Source organism: Mesitornis unicolor, unplaced genomic scaffold, assembly GCF_000695765.1.
Source record: "Mesitornis unicolor isolate BGI_N332 unplaced genomic scaffold, ASM69576v1 scaffold2722, whole genome shotgun sequence".
NCBI lineage: Eukaryota > Metazoa > Chordata > Aves > Mesitornithiformes > Mesitornithidae > Mesitornis > Mesitornis unicolor.
In genome coordinates, this window is record NW_010171098.1 from 34293 (window position 1) to 57570 (window position 23278).

Genomic DNA, 23278 nt, shown 5'->3' on the forward strand with positions numbered 1-23278 from the left:
CCCGAGCCTTCCTGTCTTGGAAGCTCTGTTTTCACAGTGGTAACTTTAGATCCAAAATAAAGACCCAAAGTTTTTAGTTTCTCTCATTTCTTGTTCCACGAAGAGAGTAGAGATTATTGTGGAATCCAATCAACTTTATGGTCCTGACTTTACCTCAGTCCTTTCCCACCATTGCTTTCATATTCCTATCTTGCTTTTGGTTTGGCTTTTTCTTCCCCTGACCTTTTCATATCTCGTATTTCAAGTTCTTTGGCTTTCTTCCTTGTTATTTCCCAAGTTTCTCTCCTTTACTCACTGCTTTCATTCCACGTCTCAGAACAGAACTACTTTCCACCTCACATTATTTTTACAGCATTGGTGCATGTGATACACTGTTCTTATTTGTAAACTCCTTTTTTTTTTGGTCATTCTAGCTTCTTAGTACAATATTGTGGGTGAACCAGTGTGTAAACATGAAAATCAACTTGCAATAAAAACAAGCCTTGATTTAAAAAGTAAATAATAAAAGTCAAATTATATTCTTAAGCAATAGCAACCAACCAACCTAAGCCATTCTATGATTCAATTTAGTAAGTATCTATAGGGTCCCTGTGTCCATATTTCACTTCTTTTTACCTATTTGAGTATATTCACTCATGTTTTATCCACTTGTCATGTGTTACCATAACCCAGACCCTAGTCTTGCAATCATATCAGCATAGGCATGGGACTACATCTCTTCAAGCACACACTGTGCAACAAACATGAACAAAGCATTTATTTAGGAATAACTGCTCTCACCCTCAGCTCCAAGTGAATTGAATCACTAGCAGAGAAACCCCAAAATTTCTATTAATGGTACATATTAATAATTAAATACAGCTAGGTCTTGGCTCAGGTGTTTTCTACTGTAAACACTGATAGCTTGCCAGTCCAAGCAGCCCAGCCCAGAAACATCTACAAACCCTGTTTGTCAGACTGTTTCTGTGAGCATACTTCATGTAGCATTCTTCCATTTCTGAGGAAAATTAATAGTAAAACTTCTTTCGTTGCTAGCTAAATAACAGGAGTAACCTTTGTGCACTTCTGAGAATCTTGAAGAAAAAGAAACTAACAGTTTTGTCAGTGTGCCAGCTCTCCCTTCAGCAATCTCTCTTTTAAGTTATGTTAAATTCTTGCCTGATTCAGGAGGAATTAAATTACCTTATTTACCACACTCCAAACCAACATTTTCTCTATACTCTTAAGCTTTTTTAAATGCAAAGGATCTCTCTGTTTGCCTACTTGAAAGCAAACAAACAAAAGAAAAATGCCAAAAAACTTTTTGAAGCAGGGAAATGAAATACCACATCAGTGGCTCTTAAGCAACTGCTTATACAGAGGCTCTTAATCCAAATTCAGTGCAAAACGGCCTTACTTGCTTTTAATAGCTGGTGAACTTCAAATTACCTGACTTTTCTTTTGAGTCTACAGAATTCATAAGTAGAACTTGATACTCCACTGCCCACATGCATATGAACTTGCTTTAACAGCACAAGGTAGTTTAGGGTGATTCAACCTTAAAGGAAAGAAAAGTATGACCTTTAAACCATTTTGTCTTATGAGATGCAAGATTCAGAGGCAAAACTGATAGGGAAAGTGTTTGCCAGCTCACCTGAAGTAACTGCTAGCTGCACACTGTTATTCTGTGATAAATAATGAGGCTCGTTGTTTTTTTGAGGAGGACCAGCTATCTCCAGCTACCTTATTCTTATCACTAATCAAAAATAAATATATAGAAAGTTATTCTGCAGTATATCCCACATCTGTTATTATTTTTATGTATCCAACCTCCCAGTCCATGTGTTATGGGAGTTATTTTAATGTCCTACCCAAAGTGAAGGGGGTGGCTCCAGCCCTTTCTCCATCCTTTTCCCCCCGAAGTCCTCACTTAAATTCACCAAGGAAGAACTCCTTGTCACCTTCCTAACTAAACTGTCTTGTACCTTCAACATGTGATAAGAATCCTTCTCTTAGTATCATAGCTGAGCCTATTATGCTAAGATAAATGGGCCTTTGAAAATAATTGGGAATTGGACCCAGCTAAAGTATACATTTGAAGTGTGCTTTGGCTATTGATTCAGTATTTTTGGACAGTGTTCAAAGATACACTCCTGTTACTCTGTATGACACCAAATATCTACCTAGCGCAGAAGTTTAAGACTTTTTGAGCAATTTTTCTTATAATACAGCTGATTATATCTGTAGAGTTCTAAATCAAACCTGAACATGATGGGGGCTGTCTTGGATAAAGGATTTTCTTTGATTCTGTTCTGTGTAATCTTGCAGGAAAGACTATAGCACAGCTCCTAACGTAAACAAGGATTTTTAAAAATGCAAACTCGTAGCCTAAATGGAGAGTAAGTAAATGAGCTGATCAGCTTCAGAGAAGCAGTAAACAGAACAATAGGATATTTATTCTAGGGTAAGAAATGAATATATAGATCTGTTTTATTGAAATCGTTTAGCTAACAAGACTCAGATAGGAATACTAAAAAATAAAGTAACCCCAGATTAAGAAGTTGTCTGAATTTTTATCCAAATAACAAACATCATGGTTAAAACCAACTCTACTCAACAAAAGCAGCTATCACCAAAAGCCTATCTATCAGCATGAGCTAAGGATATGTAAATGGTATTTACTTCACTGACAGCAGCATATGCTCAGCACCTCAGAGGGATTTACTAAGCAAATATACATTACATTAAATAAACTAAGGCAAGAGACAAAGAAAAATATTTTGAAGTGCTTTTAGTCTGTGCTTTTATTAAAGGAGGATGTTTATTCGTAGAGGGGAATTAGAAGCTGAATATTCAAATTTAAAACTAGATGAAACATATATCTATTTATGGGCCATGGTCAGACTTTTATTAAGAACAAGGGTATCATTTAAATAGATTAGAAATATTTTATAAGTCTTCTGCATTTGTTTACTATTAATTCCTTTTTGCTTTTCTTTAAGTCCCTCCTTGCCCCTTTTCTTTACCTTCTCCCCTGTAATTTTCAGGTTTACAAGGCTCCTCACTGAAGAGCAGGTATCACATAGTTTTTCCTTATTTTACTTTTCAAAACTCAATTGGAATCAGGAATTAGGAGTCTCACCTTGCACATAAAGGGCCGTGTCAACAGATACTGTAAACTGGCTTTGCTCCATTGCTATTGATGAGGTTAGGCTGATGTACGCTAACTTGCAATTTCCAAATCTTACTTATCTGGTTAAAATAACTGTGCTGTCTGCATACAGGGAATTTGATGGGAAAGCTCAAGGGAGAGGAAGAGCTGGGGGAATAGAAACAGAAGAAAGAAAGGGAAAACCGACACTAGGTTCTTTCCTTTACTGAAAGAATTTATACTTCAGGAGTGTGACATTTTCTTACTTTTTGATCTGGTTTTCTATTTGCAGCAAAGTCAATGATACCAAAAAGTACCCCTTCATATGCTATGCTAGTATCATATCAATCTATAGAGGAAAAAGCAAACAAGATCAGTTTTATGCTTATTTTCAGAGATAAACCATACTGAATGACTGAAGGTTGGGAGAAAAAAAGCAATGGAAGTTTCACTGAAAGATATATAGCACATTATAAGTTATGTACACACTATTTTTGAAGTTGTTGCAACACATTCTCTAACAGATCTATATGAACTGTGGGGTGGCTTTCATCTGTCTTTCAGTTTTTAATTGGTTTTATGTCTCTTTCCTTTTTATATAAATATACATGTGCCCACACATAGATTAATACATACATATGCATACATTCATTTCATTTACAAATACTGGTTAATATTCTCAATAATCCAAAAATTCAAGCAGAGATTGTACTCCCCATAGTAGTTCTGAATCATAACTGGTATTTTGGATCAATCTGAATTGTACTGTAGTTCTTTGTAAACACGGTAGTGAATTACAATATTTTAATAATCACCCTGGTGCTTGATATTTACACCAAAACCACTTCAATATAGTGCATTCACATAAACTTCTGTCGTCACAGGTTGGGAAGCTTGAATTCTGGATTTCTACTGTACTCCGAACATTGTACTGTATGCAAGTTGCCAAATAATGGTATTTCATTTTAATGTAATAAAATACTGTTTATTTGTAATTGGCTATCCAAGAGAAAATGAAGAAGAAGATGGAAGCAGAAGCAGCAAGTAGACAAGCAGATGAAGATGTGCACTTGGATACTAGATCTCTGGATAGCAAAGGAGCATACAGTACCCAGCACCGTGAAGATAAACAGCTTGGACAACACTACCAGGAAAGCACCGTACTAACTGGGTTACACCAGATAACAAGATAATGAGCTCAAAAAGGGATGTACAGGAGTTCAACTCTCTCCATCAGCTCCTGTTCAGAGCAACAGCAGAAGAAGCAAGTTGGCCAGTCTTAAAATCATCTGTATGTCAGTAATACCAAGTCTTTTGAACAGACCCAAACAATTTCGTGGCTGAAGCTAGTTTAGACTTTGTCTGCAATCGACCGTAAAAACCCAAGCAAACAGAAACACGATGGTGATGAGGCCTGGAAAGCAGCGGATGCTAACAATGCCAGACTGGAAATGATGAAGTCAAGCGGTTCGGCCACTTAAATTTCACAACGGATGGTGATGTTTCGGTAACGAATAGATGCTAGAGAATCACAATGGCTTATTCAGCATCCACATATACTGAATAAAGAGACTTGAAAAGGAAACACACACAACCACAAAAGCCAAGCCGGTAGAAGCACTGATTTGGGTAATATATAGATATAGATAGATGAGTATGACAAGTCAATGGGTATGAAAAGCCGGACCCAGATGGCAGTAGGTAAGAAAAGATCACAGCATTTACTATGCAGCATAGCTGTCAGCGATACAAGGACAGATCACGCCATTAATCTCAGGAAAATGGAAGAGGATCTTTTCGTTGCTGTGGGAAGACCAAGGTATTAAAATTACATACGTACATACGTCAAGAAGTGAAGACCAATTGCAGGACAGACACAGGAACATTTAAGCAGCTGTTTTTAGGCTTGCATACCTGACTTCAGAATGCTTGATCCAAGAAAGCCTGGCAAATGTTTAAGACCTTCTACAGTGCTTTGCAAAAAAAATCAAAATGGTGTGTAGTTGAGAACATTTGCTCTGACTTCTGCTATGTTTGAGGAAGGCCAGTGATTTCACTGGGGAATCTCATGGATGAAATGAAGGGCACAAGTTAGTTGTCCTAATAACCTCCATACTTGATTGGGCTTAAACAATGAAAGGGTGCTTTTTTCAAAACTGCATTTGAAAACAATTTTTTTTCGAGTCTCCTGGGTCTCAGAAATCACCATCATTTTCAAAACACACTCAGGAGAGTGCAACATATAATAAATTTACATACATAAGGTCTGTATTTGATTTAGAAGATAACAAAGGTGTCATAGGGCTGATACTAGGGTGATTAGTTAAAAGAACAAAACAAGAAAATCATGAAGAGCAGCAGTTGCTACTGTTTGGTTCCAGTAATCTCCCAGAGGCACAGAGTCCAACATTAGGAGAAAGTAAAAAAAAAATAGTTTAAAAATGTAGACAAATCGTTGTTTATAATATTACTGCTGCTGCGCATTCCTGTCTTTATTTCTAAGAAAGACTGTGTGTAAGAAGTTTGTAGTGTGCATTGAAAATAACTGAAATAACTGGATGGGAATTACAGTATGTAATCATTGTGCGTGCCAGTATTATTTGAAAACAGCACGTGCATCAAAAATTAAAATATCTTGCTGGCCTTCCAGAGTTTTTGCTAAACCTAGTGTGCATTGGAACCTGAGTGAATGAAATCCCATTAGTCATCACCATCTTAACAATATGCACTTCATACAGAGCTGGCTTCTGCACAGAGGAAGGAAATTACCAGTACTAACAAAGAAAAGATTTATAACGAGCAAATCTACAAAAGTTCCAAATAATTATAATATTCACAGCTTGGCAATAAATTTCTAGGCTATGAAATTACTTTTCTTTGGGAAGAATGAAGATTTTACAAGGTTAGTATAAACAAAGGGTAATTGGAAAATCAAATTGCTCTACGCAAGTTATTGTAAGGTCTGGAATAATGGCGATAACATTTTAAAAAGCTTGCTTATGAATCACTGTATTTTTGTTCTGTACTTTATTGCCATCAAAAATGCTCCCTTCAAGTGCTACATGGGAAACATAAATGTCTAAATACAAATACCGGCTTACCCCTGATACAATAAGTTCTCCTCCCAGGTTCTGAACTTCTGCCTTCACTTTGCTGCAGATATTGAGTTGGTGGCAGTAGAGGGCAATGCGCTGCAGGTAGGCCAGCAGATCCTGTTTGCAGGCTGAGTCTGGGCACTGCAGACAAAAGAAATAATTGATCAGATGGAGCTGAGTTTATGTGATTACAGAGAGCTAATCAGAGAAGACAGTGCCAATACGAGGGCATTAGGTGGATCCATTTCACTTCATCATTACGTGAGATACTTGATGAAAAATGAAAATTCAAACTCTACCTTTCATTTAACTCAACACTTATGAATTGTAACATGAACATACATTACACCTTTTTGGAAAAAGAAGAAACCTCTCTGTCAGCCACTAACAAAAGACAATGAACATAATATGATAGTTATGTTTGTGGGGGAGGTCCACTTATGGTATGAGTTTGTACAGAACAGAACAATCTACTGAGCAGCCAAAAGACCAAGTTTGACCTGGAATGCCAGGTGGTCTGCAGGGTGTCCGGATTAAGATATAACATGGACCAGTTAAAGTCCAGATAAACTCAGTTCTGACTGATTACATCCACTCTAATGCCAACTCTTGACTTCTTGCCAGCTTCTCTGGCATTTGTGCAGACCTTCAGAGGACACAGCTCTGCTTAAGCCAGGGCCCTTATGGACATACTAAGGACTCAAGAGGCAGAGGTGAGACTGCTTAGATTTGGTATTGGCAGATTTGGCAAGATTCTTATTAATGAGAAAATACCTTAATCTGTGCCAGAAGGAAATTATTTACTGCAGTGTAAGTGACATATTACAGAGCGCCTCAGGAGATGACATCAGTATTGCAGCCCTTCACAAGAACACAGTGAGATAAGCTGGTCCCTCTCCATATCTAAGGGACAGAAGGGAGACTATCTACAGTCCTGTACCATTTTGGATGCTGTGCATCACAAATGTGTTTTGATACAGATTACCTTAGGCCAAATGTGGTAGACTTGGTGAAGGTTTTATAATCAACATAACTAGAAAAGTCCCAAGTACAACTTAGTCATAGTCTTCAGAAGTTTTAATAGAAACTGCATCATCCTCCACAATATCAACAGCATAATAAACAACACTCCTGTAGTTAATATTCAAAGTCTTGCCCTCAAGAGAACAGAGCTCAGTAATTCACTCTGATGAAAAGTTGCTTAAAGGGCCCAATGCTAACAGCATGTCTCCAATAAATACTCTTTGGAGCTATACAACAAAGTCTGACTGACAATGTTCTTTGACTGTATAGCTTGGGGAACAAAGATTTAGTGACTTCTGAATAAGTCTTTTTAGAATAACTTTGAATAAAGAGTTTGAATAACTCTTACAAAGTTTATGCTTGCTTTTATAAAATTTTATCAGAGTGCTTCAACAAAATCTGGTAGAATTAAACACACGTAAGTCAACAGTAACACAACCCCTGACTTGAGATGACTGCTCTTGTCCCAACGGCTGATGCTGGCAAGGAGTAGGTTTGCAGTGCAGTAGTTGCAGATACTGTTGTCTATAACCCTGAAAGCAGTCACTTTGCTTTTTTCTCTCCCTTTATAACTAACAATAAACATAGCTGGAAGTTCATTGCAGCTGTTAGGTTTAATCTGTTCTATACATACGGCGATGCTACAGTGCCTCTCTTTCTCAGGCAGTTGCCACATCTTTCAAGCATGAATCCCTAAGAGACCCCATCTCCCTACTGGTGACAATTTAATACAGAAATATTTACCCTACTCTTGAAAGCTATGAACTGAAAGAAATGAACTTTAAAGCAATACCTCTAGAGAGCTGACAAGGCTTTAAATACAAGTACCTTGGAGCGAATGAAAATGTAAGATCTCTCTCATTGGAACAGTAATTAAAAATGTAACTGTCCATAAAAAGTTTATATTGCAAGATTGTCTCCAAAGTTCTGTAAAATATCATTAAGGCACAAGCATTAAAACAAACACTTCATTCTCGTAGTGATTTTACTGTTTATTATTAAAGTGTGCAAGTTACAGTCTTCTGAAAGTTAAAATGTGACTCAAGCCAATGCATTCTAAGCATAGCAAGTCTCTGTGTTTCTTTCTTTAAAATATTCCACCTCTGCAAATATTGTAGACGAGGAATTTCATCAGCTGACAGATGGATTTCTTCTCATGCTAAAATGAACAGATGCTACATTTGAAGGATTGGAATGGGTTAACTATAGGAAAAATGCTTGCTGATAATGAAGAAAACCTAAACCCCAAATTTCTGAGGTTATAGGAAAATGGGCAGCTTCAGGTTTCTTGCCACTCTGGCCCATATTCCCTGGCTGGATGAGTTACACAATATTACATGTTTACTTGAAGAAGGAAAAGAAATACTTATACAGAAGAGAAAGACTAGAGGCAAGGGAGTTGTCAGTCCCCACTTCCAGCAAAATTTCTCCTGATTGCAATGAAAGCAAAGAAACTATAGGAAGTTTACAAAGGAAAAAAAATAGTTAAATTGAATTTGCCTAAATCTAAAATTAGCTACCTAAAACCTGGATTTGAAATTGGCTCCTGACTTTAGTATGATGCTTCCTCTTGCCTTCTAGGTGGATAGATTATCAAATGTGAAAGGGCTGAATATAGCCAGTTCATCTTTCCAGATGTGACATGAATTTAGTAATAGGACTGAGGACACAGTCCCTAGAAGAAGCAGCAGGGGGCTGCAAGGTGAAAGTACAACACCCTGATGCAAAGCAGAAGAAAGGGAGTCAGGGCATCTTGAAAAAGAAATGGAAACTGCTGGAAGAATGAGCTGAAATGGATGTAACGATTCCTAGACATATGGCAAGGGTAACGGAGCATCCAAGTCACTACTGTTTGCATGACAGCAAATATATCAGCCTAATTCTAATACAATCACCTGTTTCCAGAAGTGAGCTGTGGAACAATTCAGGCATTTCTGAGCTTTAGAGAGACTCATTTATGACTGTCCTGCACTGCAAAACCCAAGCTGATGGGTATAGAATACACAACTTATATTCAATTGGTAGATCGGTATCCAGGCAGGAACTTTCAACAGGTAAAGATAACCTTTTCCTGCACAAGGCAACTAATTGATAGAGTTACATTATACTTCTGCTCATTTTTCTTCTTACCTGATCAGCTACCGCCCGTGCCAATTTGTCCATCCTTGACCCTGCCTCTGCAATCTTCTTGGCTGCATTAATGACATCGGATGTGTTCTTCAGGGGGCCTTTACCTCTGTGAAATACAACAAAATTATGCACAATCTAAATAAATCTTGAAAGGCAGCAGTTTTAGTGCCCCTGTTTAGCGTTTGAATTTAAAATAGTAACATGAATGACTTCTTCATTTATTACAATTTCACCTTTTAACTACTTTACAGTAACACTTGATTAAGAAATTAAGATATTTCCTCTCTTACAAAATGCCTCACTAGCAATTTAGTCTGATGGCACCTCCAAGCACACGAACTACACTTAACAGTATATGCATTTTTAAGTGTTCATTAAGCCAGCATTCTTCTGGAATACACAACTATTTCAAAATCATGTCATTCCCAAGCCACTGCTAAATGTTAAGCCTGTCATGTCTAGAGCAAGAATGACACATTGTAGGAAACATTTTTTGGTTGGCTTTTGTCAGAAAACAAAGATACTGGAAGCTTAATTCTTATGTCACACTTAAATATTACACTTAAAACATGTAGAATTACTTTTAAGACTTATCTTTCACTATACTTTTAAGATGATAAAACAATATGATTCACTATACCCTTCAGATAATTCACTATTTTTATAAAACTCTAATTTTGGACATTAAAGTTAACAAAATGTATATAGGCAAAGAGTCAAAAAACTACCGTAGACTTTTCTGAATTTGCTTCAGAAAACAATAAATCTGCTGCTGTTCCTGGGAACGGCTCAGTCGGAACTGAGCTGATTTTCCTTTTGTTGTTGTTTTCTTTATACTATGTAGAGAAATACAGCTTCAGGCAAAAGTGATGCAAAATCATAATACAATCAAACTTAGGGTTCTTTTAAACTAAAACCAAAGGCATTTTCTCTAAGTACAACCTAGTATTATTTTGGCATTTTTTCACCTATAATGCCAGAAGTAACATACTGAAACATATTTCCATTTTTATCTTTGCATACTTTCATTTCCACCTTAAACAGATTCTGAAATACAAGTAATCCCACTTTTGTTGAACTTAAACTGTAGAAGAAATCCTTCAGAGTGACCTCAGATGCTTCTACATCCATTACACCAACAGACCTGACTGTTGCAAGCTCCATGCATTTGAAAAATTATTCTATTTTAACCCTGCTGAAGTTACAGTGAACCAAAAAGGTGTGAAAGGCTTCGTTCTGTTCTAATGGAATATATTAAACAAGCTTTTATTGAATCTGATGTAGACAGAGGTCCACTTTGATTTTATTTTTTTTTAAATTTACTTCAAATGTGAGAGTACTTTTCTCAGATTCAGGTATTAGTTCTGTTCTTTTGATGGTAGAAAATGCAATTACAAAACTTTCAATTTGATGCTCAATGCATCAAAGGTTGTCTGAGAGGTTGCAGACAGTTCATATTCTGGGCTGTTGCTTTAGAACATGATTTCTTCCTTCCACGAAACGATGGCACTGTTGGGACAGTTTTTCACTCTCGCTTTGGGCAGAAGGGTCAGAGACCCAAAGACAACAAAAATACAAAAGAAATTAAGACACCTTTAAAATATCACCCTTCACAGAGGGTTCTACACTGTCATGTGGTGCGCAGGAGTAGTGAGTTTACTGTAAAATGAATAGCTGTAAACAAACAGAGAAAAACAAATAAACTGAGAAAATAATTAATTGGAAAGAAGTGTACTCGTAATCTATTAAAGTAAGCAAACTTTCTATATGCGTAATTAAATTTAAAATGCACAAAAAATGTTTGCTGTTGCCCATTACCAAATAACTAACTGCACAAGTGCAAACAGTCACGTTATTTGCGAATTAATGGTATTTATACACCCCCATCTCACTCTCTATAAGGTGTGAACCCTATATTGTCAATGCAGAGATCATCTCCTCAAAATGGGTTGAAAGCTCTAGACAAGGCATGTGATCATATGGAAATTAAGAAATCTATTTTAGCATCTCAGTGAGACAAAAAAATGGATGTGTTTTTACAATTCTGAAGAAAAACAGGAAGATTTTTGCCTAATCACATTTTGATGAATACCATTTAAACTCTTGAACTCCCATTAAAAATAAACACTGTAAAAACCTTTAATTTATTATGGTGATCTGTAATTCTAAGAATCTTGCAAAATGTTCTCCCTGATGTGATTAACAATATGACTATATTGAGACAAAATAATTCTGTTTATGTGATATCATTAACGAATGGCCTTTTGATGCTTTGCAATTATAAAAGAACAAAACATCAAGAGAAAAAAGAAATTAAAGCAAAGTTATCATTACTGACAGGCTTCAATAAAGTATTAGATCAAACCAGTTTCATTTCATTTGGGATTTTTTTTGGAAAGAGGTTCAGTGTTCAAAACTATATAAATAGTTTTGCCATTATTTTTGACTGACACAAATTGTGTCGAAACGTTGAAAGTTCAGAGAGGTGCATGCATTTAGATGGGCAGCAAACGAAATGCCAGTCAAGCGTCCGTAAGGTCACAGACTATCTTTGCTGCCAAAATTCAAGATGATCTGCAAAGAAAACAGATTCACAAATGGGCCAAAAACTTCATGTGATTAATCCCATCTGGAGAAACAACCAGAGTAGTTTTTGTGTAGAGAATTGTAAAACCTACTCCAATATGTATGATGGGTGTTACTTGGATTTGTATCCCCCAAAAAACATCATCTCAACAGGCTATAAATTGCAGCAAAAAGGAAAGATGTGGGATGTCTGAAGTCCTCAGCACAGGTTAATTTGTCCTTACCTGGTAAAGTCTGTCATTTCCATCATGATCATGCACATCTGCTTTGCCAGCACAATGATGTCATTACCGCTGTCATCCCACTTGGCCACCTCCGCATCCAGTTTGCTCTTTTCTTGGTGGAATATCTCTACCTGCTCAGCAATCTTCGCCTTCTCCTCCTGGGGAAGCTGAGCCATGATAGCCTGGAGAAAAAAAAGGGAGAAGCTAGGCATGAAAAAAGGAAGCTAGAATCTATATACATGTCCAGTGGTCCAAATGGTGTGTCCAACTGGTTTCTTTTTGTGGGAGTTGAAGATGTCAAGCAAAATCCAGTAGATATTTGATTTCTATTAGGACAGGCAAAACCAAATTCACAGGATGTTTATACCTCTCCTTATATCTTCAAAGATTTAAAAATTATATATATATATATATATGTTATGCCACAATATAGAGATTATTCACAGAATCACACAGAATCACAGAACGTTAGGGATTGGAAGGGACCTCAAAAGCTCATCCAGTCCATTCCCCCTGCCGGAGCAGGAACACCCACATGAGGTTGCACAGGAAGGCGTCCAGGCGGGTTTTGAATGTCTCCAGAGAAGGAGACTCCACAACCTCTCTGGGCAGCCTGGTCCAGTGCTCTGTCACCCTCACTGAGAAGAAGTTTCTTCTCCAATTTCAGTGGAACCTCCTGTGTTCCAGCTTGTGCCCATTACCTCTTGTCCTATCATTGTTTGTCACCGAGAAGAGCCTGGCTCCATCCTCGTGACACTAGTCGATAAAGGAAGATGCAAGAATATTCCTGTCAAGTCTTAACTTTTAGGAAGACCAAAATGAGTGATATCCATGGAAAAAAGCAGACTGAATTGCCAGCTCCTCCCCCAGCCTCATTCTCTGTCAGAAACAGAGATTTTCTACTTAACCTAACACTAAAATAAGTTATGACATGCAAGATACTACTTTTGAAGTTAATTCTAACTAATGTACCCTTCAATAATATTTATTAATCTAACTGTGTTTTGGAAGATATGCAAAAGGGCTCTACACAGGTAGGTACTAATGTGCCTCAACATTATCAACAAAGCAGGAAGTGCCCCGTCTGCCCCCAAAATAAGAAAAAATAAAACAGAAAATCCTACAAAATCCTAATAATTACTTTTGAAGACCAAACGGCCACCTCCAATAATGATTTCCAAGTTGAGCTATTAGTTGGCTTTAGGCGTTCTGAACACCACATTATGCATTTAATGGGGTGTGACACATATTTAAGTGTCATTACATTTTTTCTTGTTTATGTCACTTTCAATCAGTTGAAGCCTTTCTCTCCATATTCTTAAAATGCTCTTGGCTTTTAAAAATTCATAATTGACCTTTTCCAAAACTGAAATTAAAAAAGGTTATAAACAGTAGATCAGAAAAATGAGAAATCTGCAAGTTAATCAAATTAAAATTCAACGCATGAGTTTTAATTAGGCCTTATCAATGTAACTCAGCAGTTTCAAATGTTAGCAAATTAGTCTTTCCAAAGAAAAATGCAGTCTAAGTCAAGCTAATAAATAAATATATGTTAAATACATATAAAACACTACAATAGATGAATAAATGGAAATTAAGAGAATGTGATAGGAGTAGGAAAATTTGGAAAGCTGATCTCTATGTCTCGCATGTGGTTTCTGTCTGCAGGCAGCTTTACCTGCACACCCCTTATACTGGTGTACAGTGTTTAAACATTGCTATTGCAGCTGCTGATGCATTTTCAAAGAAGCTATATCCTATAGGAAATGCAGCTCATAAATTCAAGTTTTATTTCTGTTGAAGACCAACACCAGTCTTTCTCCTGAAATGCTGCAAGCTTTATGGAGTAAGCGTATTAAACAAATCCATTACATTGCACAAATAAAAATCCAGCTTTTCTATCAAAAAAGTTCAAATAAGATCCTATTCAGCTTAGCAGACTCATTTCAATGAGTCACTCAAGACTGTGGACTGGGTGGCTTCTGCTTAGCATGTTTTCACTTTATGTTTTCATCGTTTCTTGCTTCTCGTGACATATTGCATTCTACGTTATCCAGAAATGGGACTGTCTTTATAATATACTATGTTTATACAGTGTATAGCTGATCAAAGCAGAAGGTTTTAAGTGTGGCAGTGATGATATCCACAATAAATGTAGCAGAATTTAAGACTCTTAAGTCCCTAGGTGAACAAGATTCTTAGGAAAAATATTACTGCAGTCTTTACTTGGTTTTCAGATCAAGAAAGGATAATATCCTACCCAATCCCAGCTGCAACAAAAAAAAAAAAGAGTGTGAAATAACTGTATTGGATCTCAATACTTTTGTACTTGAGACTTACTTTAGTAGTCATTTCTCTGAATATATCAAACAGGACTTTATGCTTTTTAAAATATAAAACTCCTCTAAAGGTATCCAGGTTTTATTCTGCAATTCTCCCGACTACATAGTTTTCAATGCCAGGTCCTGGTCACCCAGCTCTCTGAGATGGGACCTACAATCCATCTGCTCTTCATCGAGGTAATAATGATATATATGATACGTCCTCGATACGCAAGGGCACATTTTTTTGTCCTTGGGATATAGTGACAGACACTTGGCTTTTCTGATACACAGTATGCCTTATTTACCATATTCAATACTCAAGGAAATTAACTTCATTGAAAAACGAAACCTCTGCCCATTCCACTCTATCTACATCTCATATTCCTCCTATACCTCTAAGTAAGCTTAATTTGAGTTTCCATTACTTTACTGTTTCTTTTCAGGGTGTAAAAAGTTTGTGTCAAGCCCTAACATACTGTGGGTCTTCCCACAGCAGCCAAAAACTCCTCCTTCTTGGTCCTCTGAATTGATCTTTCAAGGCATCACTGCCTTTTGGTCTTCATGTTCTCAGCCCTACAAACTGTCTTCCCGAATTCAAGGTAAGAAGGCACCTTTCCATTTACCAGTTTTACTACAGTGTTTACGTGTATGTGTGGAGGTACGCTTCTCATCTAGACCATTACTTCACTTCTAACACTTACTAGAAGAAACCACAGCCATGAAAAGCATTCTGGTAATTCTCAGTTCCCCACTGGTTCTCTGCTGGAAAAATTTAAGGCTTTTTTCTTTTTTTAAACTCTCTTTCCAGTCAAATAAATTTTAATGCTGTTGCTTGCCCCAAAATTCTATTCTTAGGGGGTATTTTTGTTGTTGATTTTTTTTTTTTTAATCTGAGCTGAGCAGCCTATTTAGTAAAAGGTAAACATTCATCAGAGGGTGGCATAATCTTGAGTGTTAAACAAACTTCACTTCTCCAGCACCTGTGGCCTTTGAAGCACTCATCAACTTAATTTCCAATCCCCATGCACAAGCTAAGGTCACAAATCACAATGACTCGAGTTTATCATGATGTAATTATCCTGGTAAAATTACATTGACTCAGTAACAAATGTCTTCAATTACAATTAAATTACAGGGACTACTCGTAGCTGTAGCAGATCTTCTTGACAGGTTTGCACACTGGGAAACATGACTAATGGAAGATTTCTCTGGATACAGCACATGGTGCCCTGATGAGATTTTTTTTTTTTTTTTAAATTGGCTGACTACTCCCACAGTTTCAGCACATTCCAAGTCTGCAAGGCCTTCTCCTCCAGCACAAGCTGGAGCAAACGGCTGACAGGAGGCATCACATAAGCCTGAGGAAGATCATTCAATGAAGTCAGTGCTTTCTGAATAGGTGAGACATGAAAATAACGTTAAACACCTAGGTCAAGTTACTCCTGTCCTTTTCTAAGGGACTCTGAAGAGCTGAAATCACTGCATTTGCTATCTGGGATGTAGTGTTTTATCTGTAGCTATCTGGGCACTTAATGCAGTCCGTGGGTTTGCTACTTACCCTTGCGCTCTGGCCAGCAATAAGCTGGTCATCTTCAGTCTGAACACTTGTTCGGCTGCGAACGTCATAATCTTCCTGCTCAAAATCAGAATCATCCTCTAGCTCTTCAGGGGTCTAGAGAGAGACATGGAGAAAGAAAAAGAGAGGAGAGATGACAAGCTTATAAAGGATACAGACAAAGTCCTACATACAGTAAGCTCTTATTTCATCGCCTGCTTGCCCAGGAAATGTGGTTTCTCTTTCTTTTTAAATTAACTTGTCTGCCCAAACAGTCAAGAACTGAAATTGAATTGTCGTAAAAATTAAGTTGTTTCAACTTTAGTTTTCTTTACAAATGGCATTTATCATTACCTTGCTGCAACTTTTTTTAACTCTGTTAGCATGTTGAATGCAGTTCCGGGAACAAATATCCATCTGAAACACTAAAATATCCATTCTGAAACCAGAATGCAGTATTTCAAAACAATGTTATTTCCTAGATAAAAGGACATTAATACTATTATATTACTGGAATCTCCGTGTCATCTTCAATAGAGAAAGAAAATACCTGGCAAAATGTAACTAACATCCAGGAAAAAAGGGTTATCAAAGCGAATAAGACATTTCCCTTTGAATGAATAAGCAAATGATGTGAATTGCGTTTGAAACAAATGTAAAATTTATAATCTGCTTTACCTTGTTGGCTGACATGGTTCTTTTCAGATACAGACCTTTGGAATTTGCCTCATCCCTTAAACTGAAACCATGTTGTCTCCATTGCTGGTGCTATGAATGGTCTGAGGGTCTCTAGACAGATTGATTAATTCTAGTTGTATGTGTGCTGTCTTCAGGTTGTTTAAAATGTTGGAAGGAAGGAGAAAAAAGATAACTGCTGAATCTGTTTGTTTTTTTAAATTTCTAGCAAAAATTAGAGGCAAAAATATTTCCTTATATATATATGGTGAGACAATAATAGTAGTAGTAGGTAAAGTAAGTAGGCTTTAGATGGAAGATTATATTCCATTTTGTGCTTGAATAACATCTAGTACAGCAATCTGGCCATGAATAACTTCTGTAGGTGCAATACATGATACTGGTAATAGAAGAAGAAGATCACAATAACTGTGCAGAGAAATCCTCCCCTTCCCCAATACCCATCCTCAGTGCTAACCTAGAGGGCCAACCCCTACAGAAGTCATCCATGCGGGCATTTCATGCTTGGAGGCAACGTCAAGTTTGCTAGCAGAGGTGCTAATCATTGCCAGTTGTCATTACAGCTCTGTCTTGAAGATGCTCAGTCACTAGGAACTGGTCCAAACCCTCTAATGTAACGTAGAGAAGTCTTCTGGTGATATTTATATTGCAGCCTGGTTTCCAACATCAAGTGCACATCACTGTTTGCAAGGGAAAATGGGCTGCTTTGCTAGCTACATGGTGAAGTGCACGTGATGGGGAGAGTAATACACAGCCATCTTCATTTGGCTTAAAGAGAATGAATTAAATATGTGTTTTGATGCTGAAGGAAGAAATAACCAAGTATGACAGTATGGTAATGAAACTCAGGCATCATCTCTGAAGAGATGCATGTCCAAATAGTGCATTTAAGAGGATAGACAGGAGATGAAGTTTAGGTGAAAAAATGAATTTGTCTTTTCTGCCACAGGAAAAAAAGGAAGATTGATACCCATCATCATAATGCCCAATGGTCTTGCTTTCCAATCGCCTTTAATCGCTTTATTATCTCACTTTAATCTCTCTTCTTCATAAACCAGTTCTCCATCCTCCAAGACCATTCAACCAGCCAGTTGCACTGTTCTTGTAAAACCAGCACGCTTTCCCCCACAAGTATATTACTCTTAGCTTCTTCTGTCTCCACTTTTACAGATAAGACTATAAAAGATAATGTGCAGACCTTTCCCAGGCTTTCATAGCCAGAGTTGCAGTAAAGTAAGGGTATAATATTCAAAATATTACATCTCAACACTGTAACCAGTAAAGACATGAGGATTCCTCTTAAAAAGCTAAAATACTCTGAAAATTCTGTGTTTCAGGGATTTATTCTTAAAGAAAGATACAGAAAAAATGTATTGCTGTTACTGCCTGACATTCATAATTTTAAAATATGTGGTCCTTAAAAGACAAACTTAATGGGTATAAATGTTGACCTTGGAAAACATGTCATGCAAAACAAAAGGAAAAGTTAATGCATCTATTAAAAATTTACTACAAACACAAGAAAACTCAGTATTTCTCCTCTGCACAAGTGAGATCGGATTCAAAACTAACTTTCAGATTCAAATTCTCCTTACCACCCTCATTTTCTTCCAAAAATAGCTCCATTTTTCCATTAAGATGAAGAACAGTAGCTAACCACTATCTGTATGCTGCCATATTGAACATGTTGCATGCTTTTCACACTCTTGCACCATGGCTTCTTATATCTGATCTCTGGGAGATGCAGCCCATATAGAATAGGCTCTCCTATTTGTTTAGACACAAAGGGGAAAAAAGAAGAAATATTATATTGAAGTACCTTAAAAACTTTTACTCTTAGCAGGGCCTTCTAATCATACTGTAATAATTCTAATTTTTGTGCACAACTGACAGAACCTTGGTATTTAAAACCCAGTTTCCAAGACAACAAAGCCTGGAACTTAAATTATCTGGGTTGAAAGACAGAAGGACTGAATCAGTCTTGCAGATACCTCAACCTATGGTCACACAGATATAGGAAACACACATTTGAGATCCGAGACGGCTTCCAAACAAAACTCTGGCAAACAGCAGTGGCAGGAAGAGCTAGAGTAATTTTCAAAACCAATAGATTTTATGAACTCATTGATTGCAACAGAAAAATGGTCCACTTTCATAATTTTGAGCCCGTCTTTTCTGTAGCACAGGCCGTAAGACTTCCCAGAAGTAATCTTTTTCAAATACAGTATCTCTATTACACATAGAGCACATCCTCCACTTCATTAATCTAAAGCAGATTAATTCTCCCAGTGAAGAAGAATCTTTCACAATCCCAGATAAATCATCCCATAAATACATACTTTCTTTTTTAAGATACATGCTTTATCAATAATACAAATTTGCTGACAAATTTTCAGCTTCCAGTCATCCAGTCATTGGAACCTTTCTTTTTTTTTTCCCCTCTAAATATGTCTCTGGCTGCTAGATTGAAAATCTTGCTGTAAACAAGATATCTTCCATCAATATAATGTGGTTTTATCTTTTGTAACTGCAATATGAAAATGTGAATTATGCATGTGTAAGTTGTAAAATGGCATATATATGCAGATATATAAATGCTATTTGTTTAGTATCTCACCAATGCACATACACTTTATGAAGATAGAAACCCCACTATGGTATGGTGCTGTAGGCACTTAAAAAATTGTTAGATGCAATTATAAGAATTTCAGCACAAAGTCAAGCTAACCTTGTAATGAGAGGAAAGAAAGCCTGAAAAGATATTCCCTCATTTTTTGCCATAAAAATATCCTCTAATTCTAAAAGTTAAGAGAAAAAAAAAATAGCCTTTATAATACGCTTTTCTATTCAACGCCACGCTATTCTGTACATTTGTTTTTGTACAAAGGCAGTTGTAGCCTGAGAGACTGAGGTGCTGCAAGGAGCATCAGTGGCAAAGACAGAGGAGCTGTCTCACAGCAGGTCTCCAGCTGTTTAATGATTTACAGTAAAATCTAACTTACTAATGAACTGCGTGAAGTTCAACAAGACCATGTGCAAGGTCTTGCACCTGGGTCAGGGCAATCCCAAGGACAAATACAGGCTGGGCGGAAAATGGCTCGAGAGCAGTCCTGAGAAGGACTTGGGGGTGTTGATAGATGAGAAGCACAACTTCAGCCAGCAGTGTGCGCTTGCAGTACAAAGCCAACGATATCCTGGGTCACATCAAAAGAAGCGTGACCAGCAGGTCAAAAGAAGGTGATTCTCCCCCTCTACTTTGCTTTCGTGAGATGCCACCAGGAGTTATTGCATCCAGCTCCGAGACCCCTAACATCAGAAAGACATGGACTTATTGGAGTGAGGTCAGAGAAGGGAGCAATGAAGATGATCAGGGACTGGAGCACCTCCTCTGTGAGGACCAGCTGAGAGAGTTGGGGTTGTTCAGCCTGGAGAAGAGAAGGCTTCAGGGAGATCTTATAGAAGCCTTCCAGTGCTTCAAGGGGGCCTACAGGAAAGATGGATAAGGACTCTTTATCAGGGAGTGTACTGATAGGACAGGCGGCAATGGTTTTAAACTGGAAGAAGGTAGGTTTAGACTAGATATTAGGAAGAAATTCTAAAGACCGTCTTTTACAGCTTAATACTTGCCCTTTAATTACATATTCCATTTCAATGTGAGATGTCCAAATGGGAATGCTAAAGAGTGTCTCAAACTGTAACTAATTTTGTTTTCTACAGAAAATAATGTTCTGATTCAGCACACTCTGGTCTCTGTAAGTTTATATATTTGGATTTTCCCAGTTAACTCACAGGGATAATGAGTCCATTTATGTCCTTTAGTTCACTGGCTGGGTAAGGAGCACTACATTTAGCTCCATAAATAAGTTAATTGTCTGAATGCAAAAATACATCTCCCTAATCCGGGTAAGCATAATTCTTTAACTCCTATCACACAAGGAGCAGAAAGTGGTAATGATACAATTGCAAAAGTAATCTGAGATGTTTCTGCGAAGCCTGCACGCTCACCAGCTTTCCAAGCTCATAGCTAACATAACAGCAAGACAGCAATGAAATGAGTGAATGTCCCTCTGGGACTTAAAATGGTGCTTTGAGCTTAGCAGAAACATCTCACCCTGCATGGACAGTCTCATGGCAACCTCTTTGAGACGACTCTGACGTGTAAGGGGGTGCGGGAAACCAGAACACTGCAATGGGGATAGGAAAGACTAGGTCTATAGCAGATCCCACCTGATGACTGTGTCTCATGAAGCAATTAAAAATGACACATGAGAGATTAAAAGAGATTAAAATGGGCTTAGAAGTGGTTCTTGTCCTAAAAGAAATTTGAAAACTGCTGCTACAGATTAAGGAATTGGATAATCAAAGGAAAAACGGAGATCCTCTACCATGCAGATCTTCCATTTCCATCCCAACCCAGAAGAGTTGCAAATACCTCCATGTTGCACACACAGAAAACAGGACGGGTTTGCCTCCATCATCAGCCATGACCTGAGATTAGCACTGGGTACAGGAACGGAATTTAGGTTTCATAGCTATAAAATTAAGCCTGTGAAAAGCTTTTTCTGTAAATTGTAATACATAGTGACAAATGACTAAAATGAAGCTATTTTGGAGTGCTACAACTACCTGAAGTCTTACATCCATGTCGTACTATACCCACAATCACAAGCGTATGTTACCTGTTTGCTCAGAGGGATGGGTTGTTTCAGCACCGTTAACCGTTTCATAAGTTTTCTCTGTGATTTTCACCATAATTTTATTTATACAGGACTTTCAACTGGGGCAGATTCAAGGTAATCTGAGTTTCAAATAAGAGTTTCAGTTGTTGAAGAGATGTCCAAACCAGGTTTGGTTTGGGGAGGGTTTTTGTTTGTTTCTTTGTTTAGTTGGGGTTTTTTAAAGTCTTTGACTGTAGACTACACTGAAAAGCAAGACACACATCTACTCTCACAATAATTATATTGTTCTGTGGGTGGGTTTTTTAATATATTAGTTCAGTTTTTTAAAAGATGCCTAAGCAAACTGAATGAACTGGTTAGGCAATGTCAAAATGCCAGATTCTTTACCTCAGTAAACATTCAAAACCATCCCTACTGAGGCTCATTGGAGCAGCAAGATAATTTATTTATTCATTTAGATTTTAACCAGACTTACCTCACAGCCTAGGCAGAACATGCAGTAGGAAAAAGACAAACAAGCAATAAAAATCTGCGCAAACTTTGAGGATCTTAGCAAATTACTACGGAAACAGCAATTAAGTTTGCATCTAGTGGCATTTGTGCTCAGATCTTCTCCTAGGAGATCAACGAATCAGTTGTAGTTCATCTCCCAAAGTACCTTCATCTCTTTACTTATACTTTTACTGCACACACTTTTGTTTCATGCTTGTTTCAACGTCACATTTTTCTGGCATATTACAAAACAAAGTTGATTCATAGAAGCATTATATTCCTCTCATCCAATGTGATATTTTCCCGTAAGTCCCAACTTTCATTGCCCAGGTGCCTTACATACCCTTATCATCAGAACAGCTTTCCTGATGTCACGAACTCCATCATAAACCAAGCGGGAGGCATCGATGAACTCATTCTCTTCAAATGGCTGCGGGACATTCGCACTCAGAGCTTCAATGGCCACCTCGACTTGTTCAGCAAAACGTGGCATAACTAGATTAAACAAAATGAAAGGCACTAAAGATTAGACACCTCCTTTTTTGAACACCTTCCCCCTGCCTTTGGGCATAAATACTTTCCAGTAGACAAGGTAAGTACTGTTACAATTTCAAGACCCAGGAAGGCTCGCGCCGTGGGTTTGTAGCGACTCTACACATGCAGAGCTCTGGCACATTTTCTGACAGCATGAAAAGAGCCACCTTCATATTCTCTTCTCCAATTGCACAAAAAAAAGGAATGCAAAACTTCCTTTAAAAAGTGTGATTTAGTAACTTTTAAAAGACTGCAAGCTATATGAGCAGTCAGCAAAGTACATTTACAACTTTTACAACTTGGAATGAACACAGTACATATATTTATATTTTAAAGTAGCCATTATGCCCACTAACTTAGATCACTAACTGCAGCCTAGCTCATACTGAATAGTTTTAATTGTATAAGGGATAAAACATGTTTAGAATGCAAAATCTAGCAAATTACTTTTATGAAGGAATGTAAATGAACACTGTTTCTTCACTCTCACTATGTATGTAACACAAAAAATAGCCACTGATATTAGCTAATGGTGCTATAGACTGCTGTATGAGCTTTTTGAACACATACTTTAAAGCAATTATTTACTTAAGTAAACAGTTTAAAGACATTCCTTGAATTAACCAGAGGTTTTTCTTCAAATTTTATACAGGATTCCTTTGAAGCTATAATCGCTTTCTGCATATCACATATGCAGAAAGATAAATGTTCCCCAAATCAGTCCTTTAACAACTTAAACCCAAATCCTACAAACAGGAACATGAACAGCAGTTCCCACTAATTATGATGCACCTACAATCCTGTACTTGG

General features: G+C 37.3%; 1 protein-coding gene across 1 annotated transcript in view; it reads right to left on the reverse strand.

Annotated features, from left to right (window-relative positions):
- LOC104537110 (catenin alpha-2) overlaps positions 1-23278 on the reverse strand; it is a gene marked incomplete at its 5' end in the record, with an annotated part of 63616 nt that overhangs the window by 23199 nt on the left and 17139 nt on the right. Inside the window, 5 exons of the mRNA XM_010179898.1 lie at positions 6232-6366; positions 9379-9484; positions 12189-12370; positions 16071-16184; positions 22278-22429. Of these exons, the coding sequence (XP_010178200.1) occupies positions 6232-6366; positions 9379-9484; positions 12189-12370; positions 16071-16184; positions 22278-22429 (689 nt within the window). The remainder of the gene's footprint in view (positions 1-6231; positions 6367-9378; positions 9485-12188; positions 12371-16070; positions 16185-22277; positions 22430-23278) is intronic.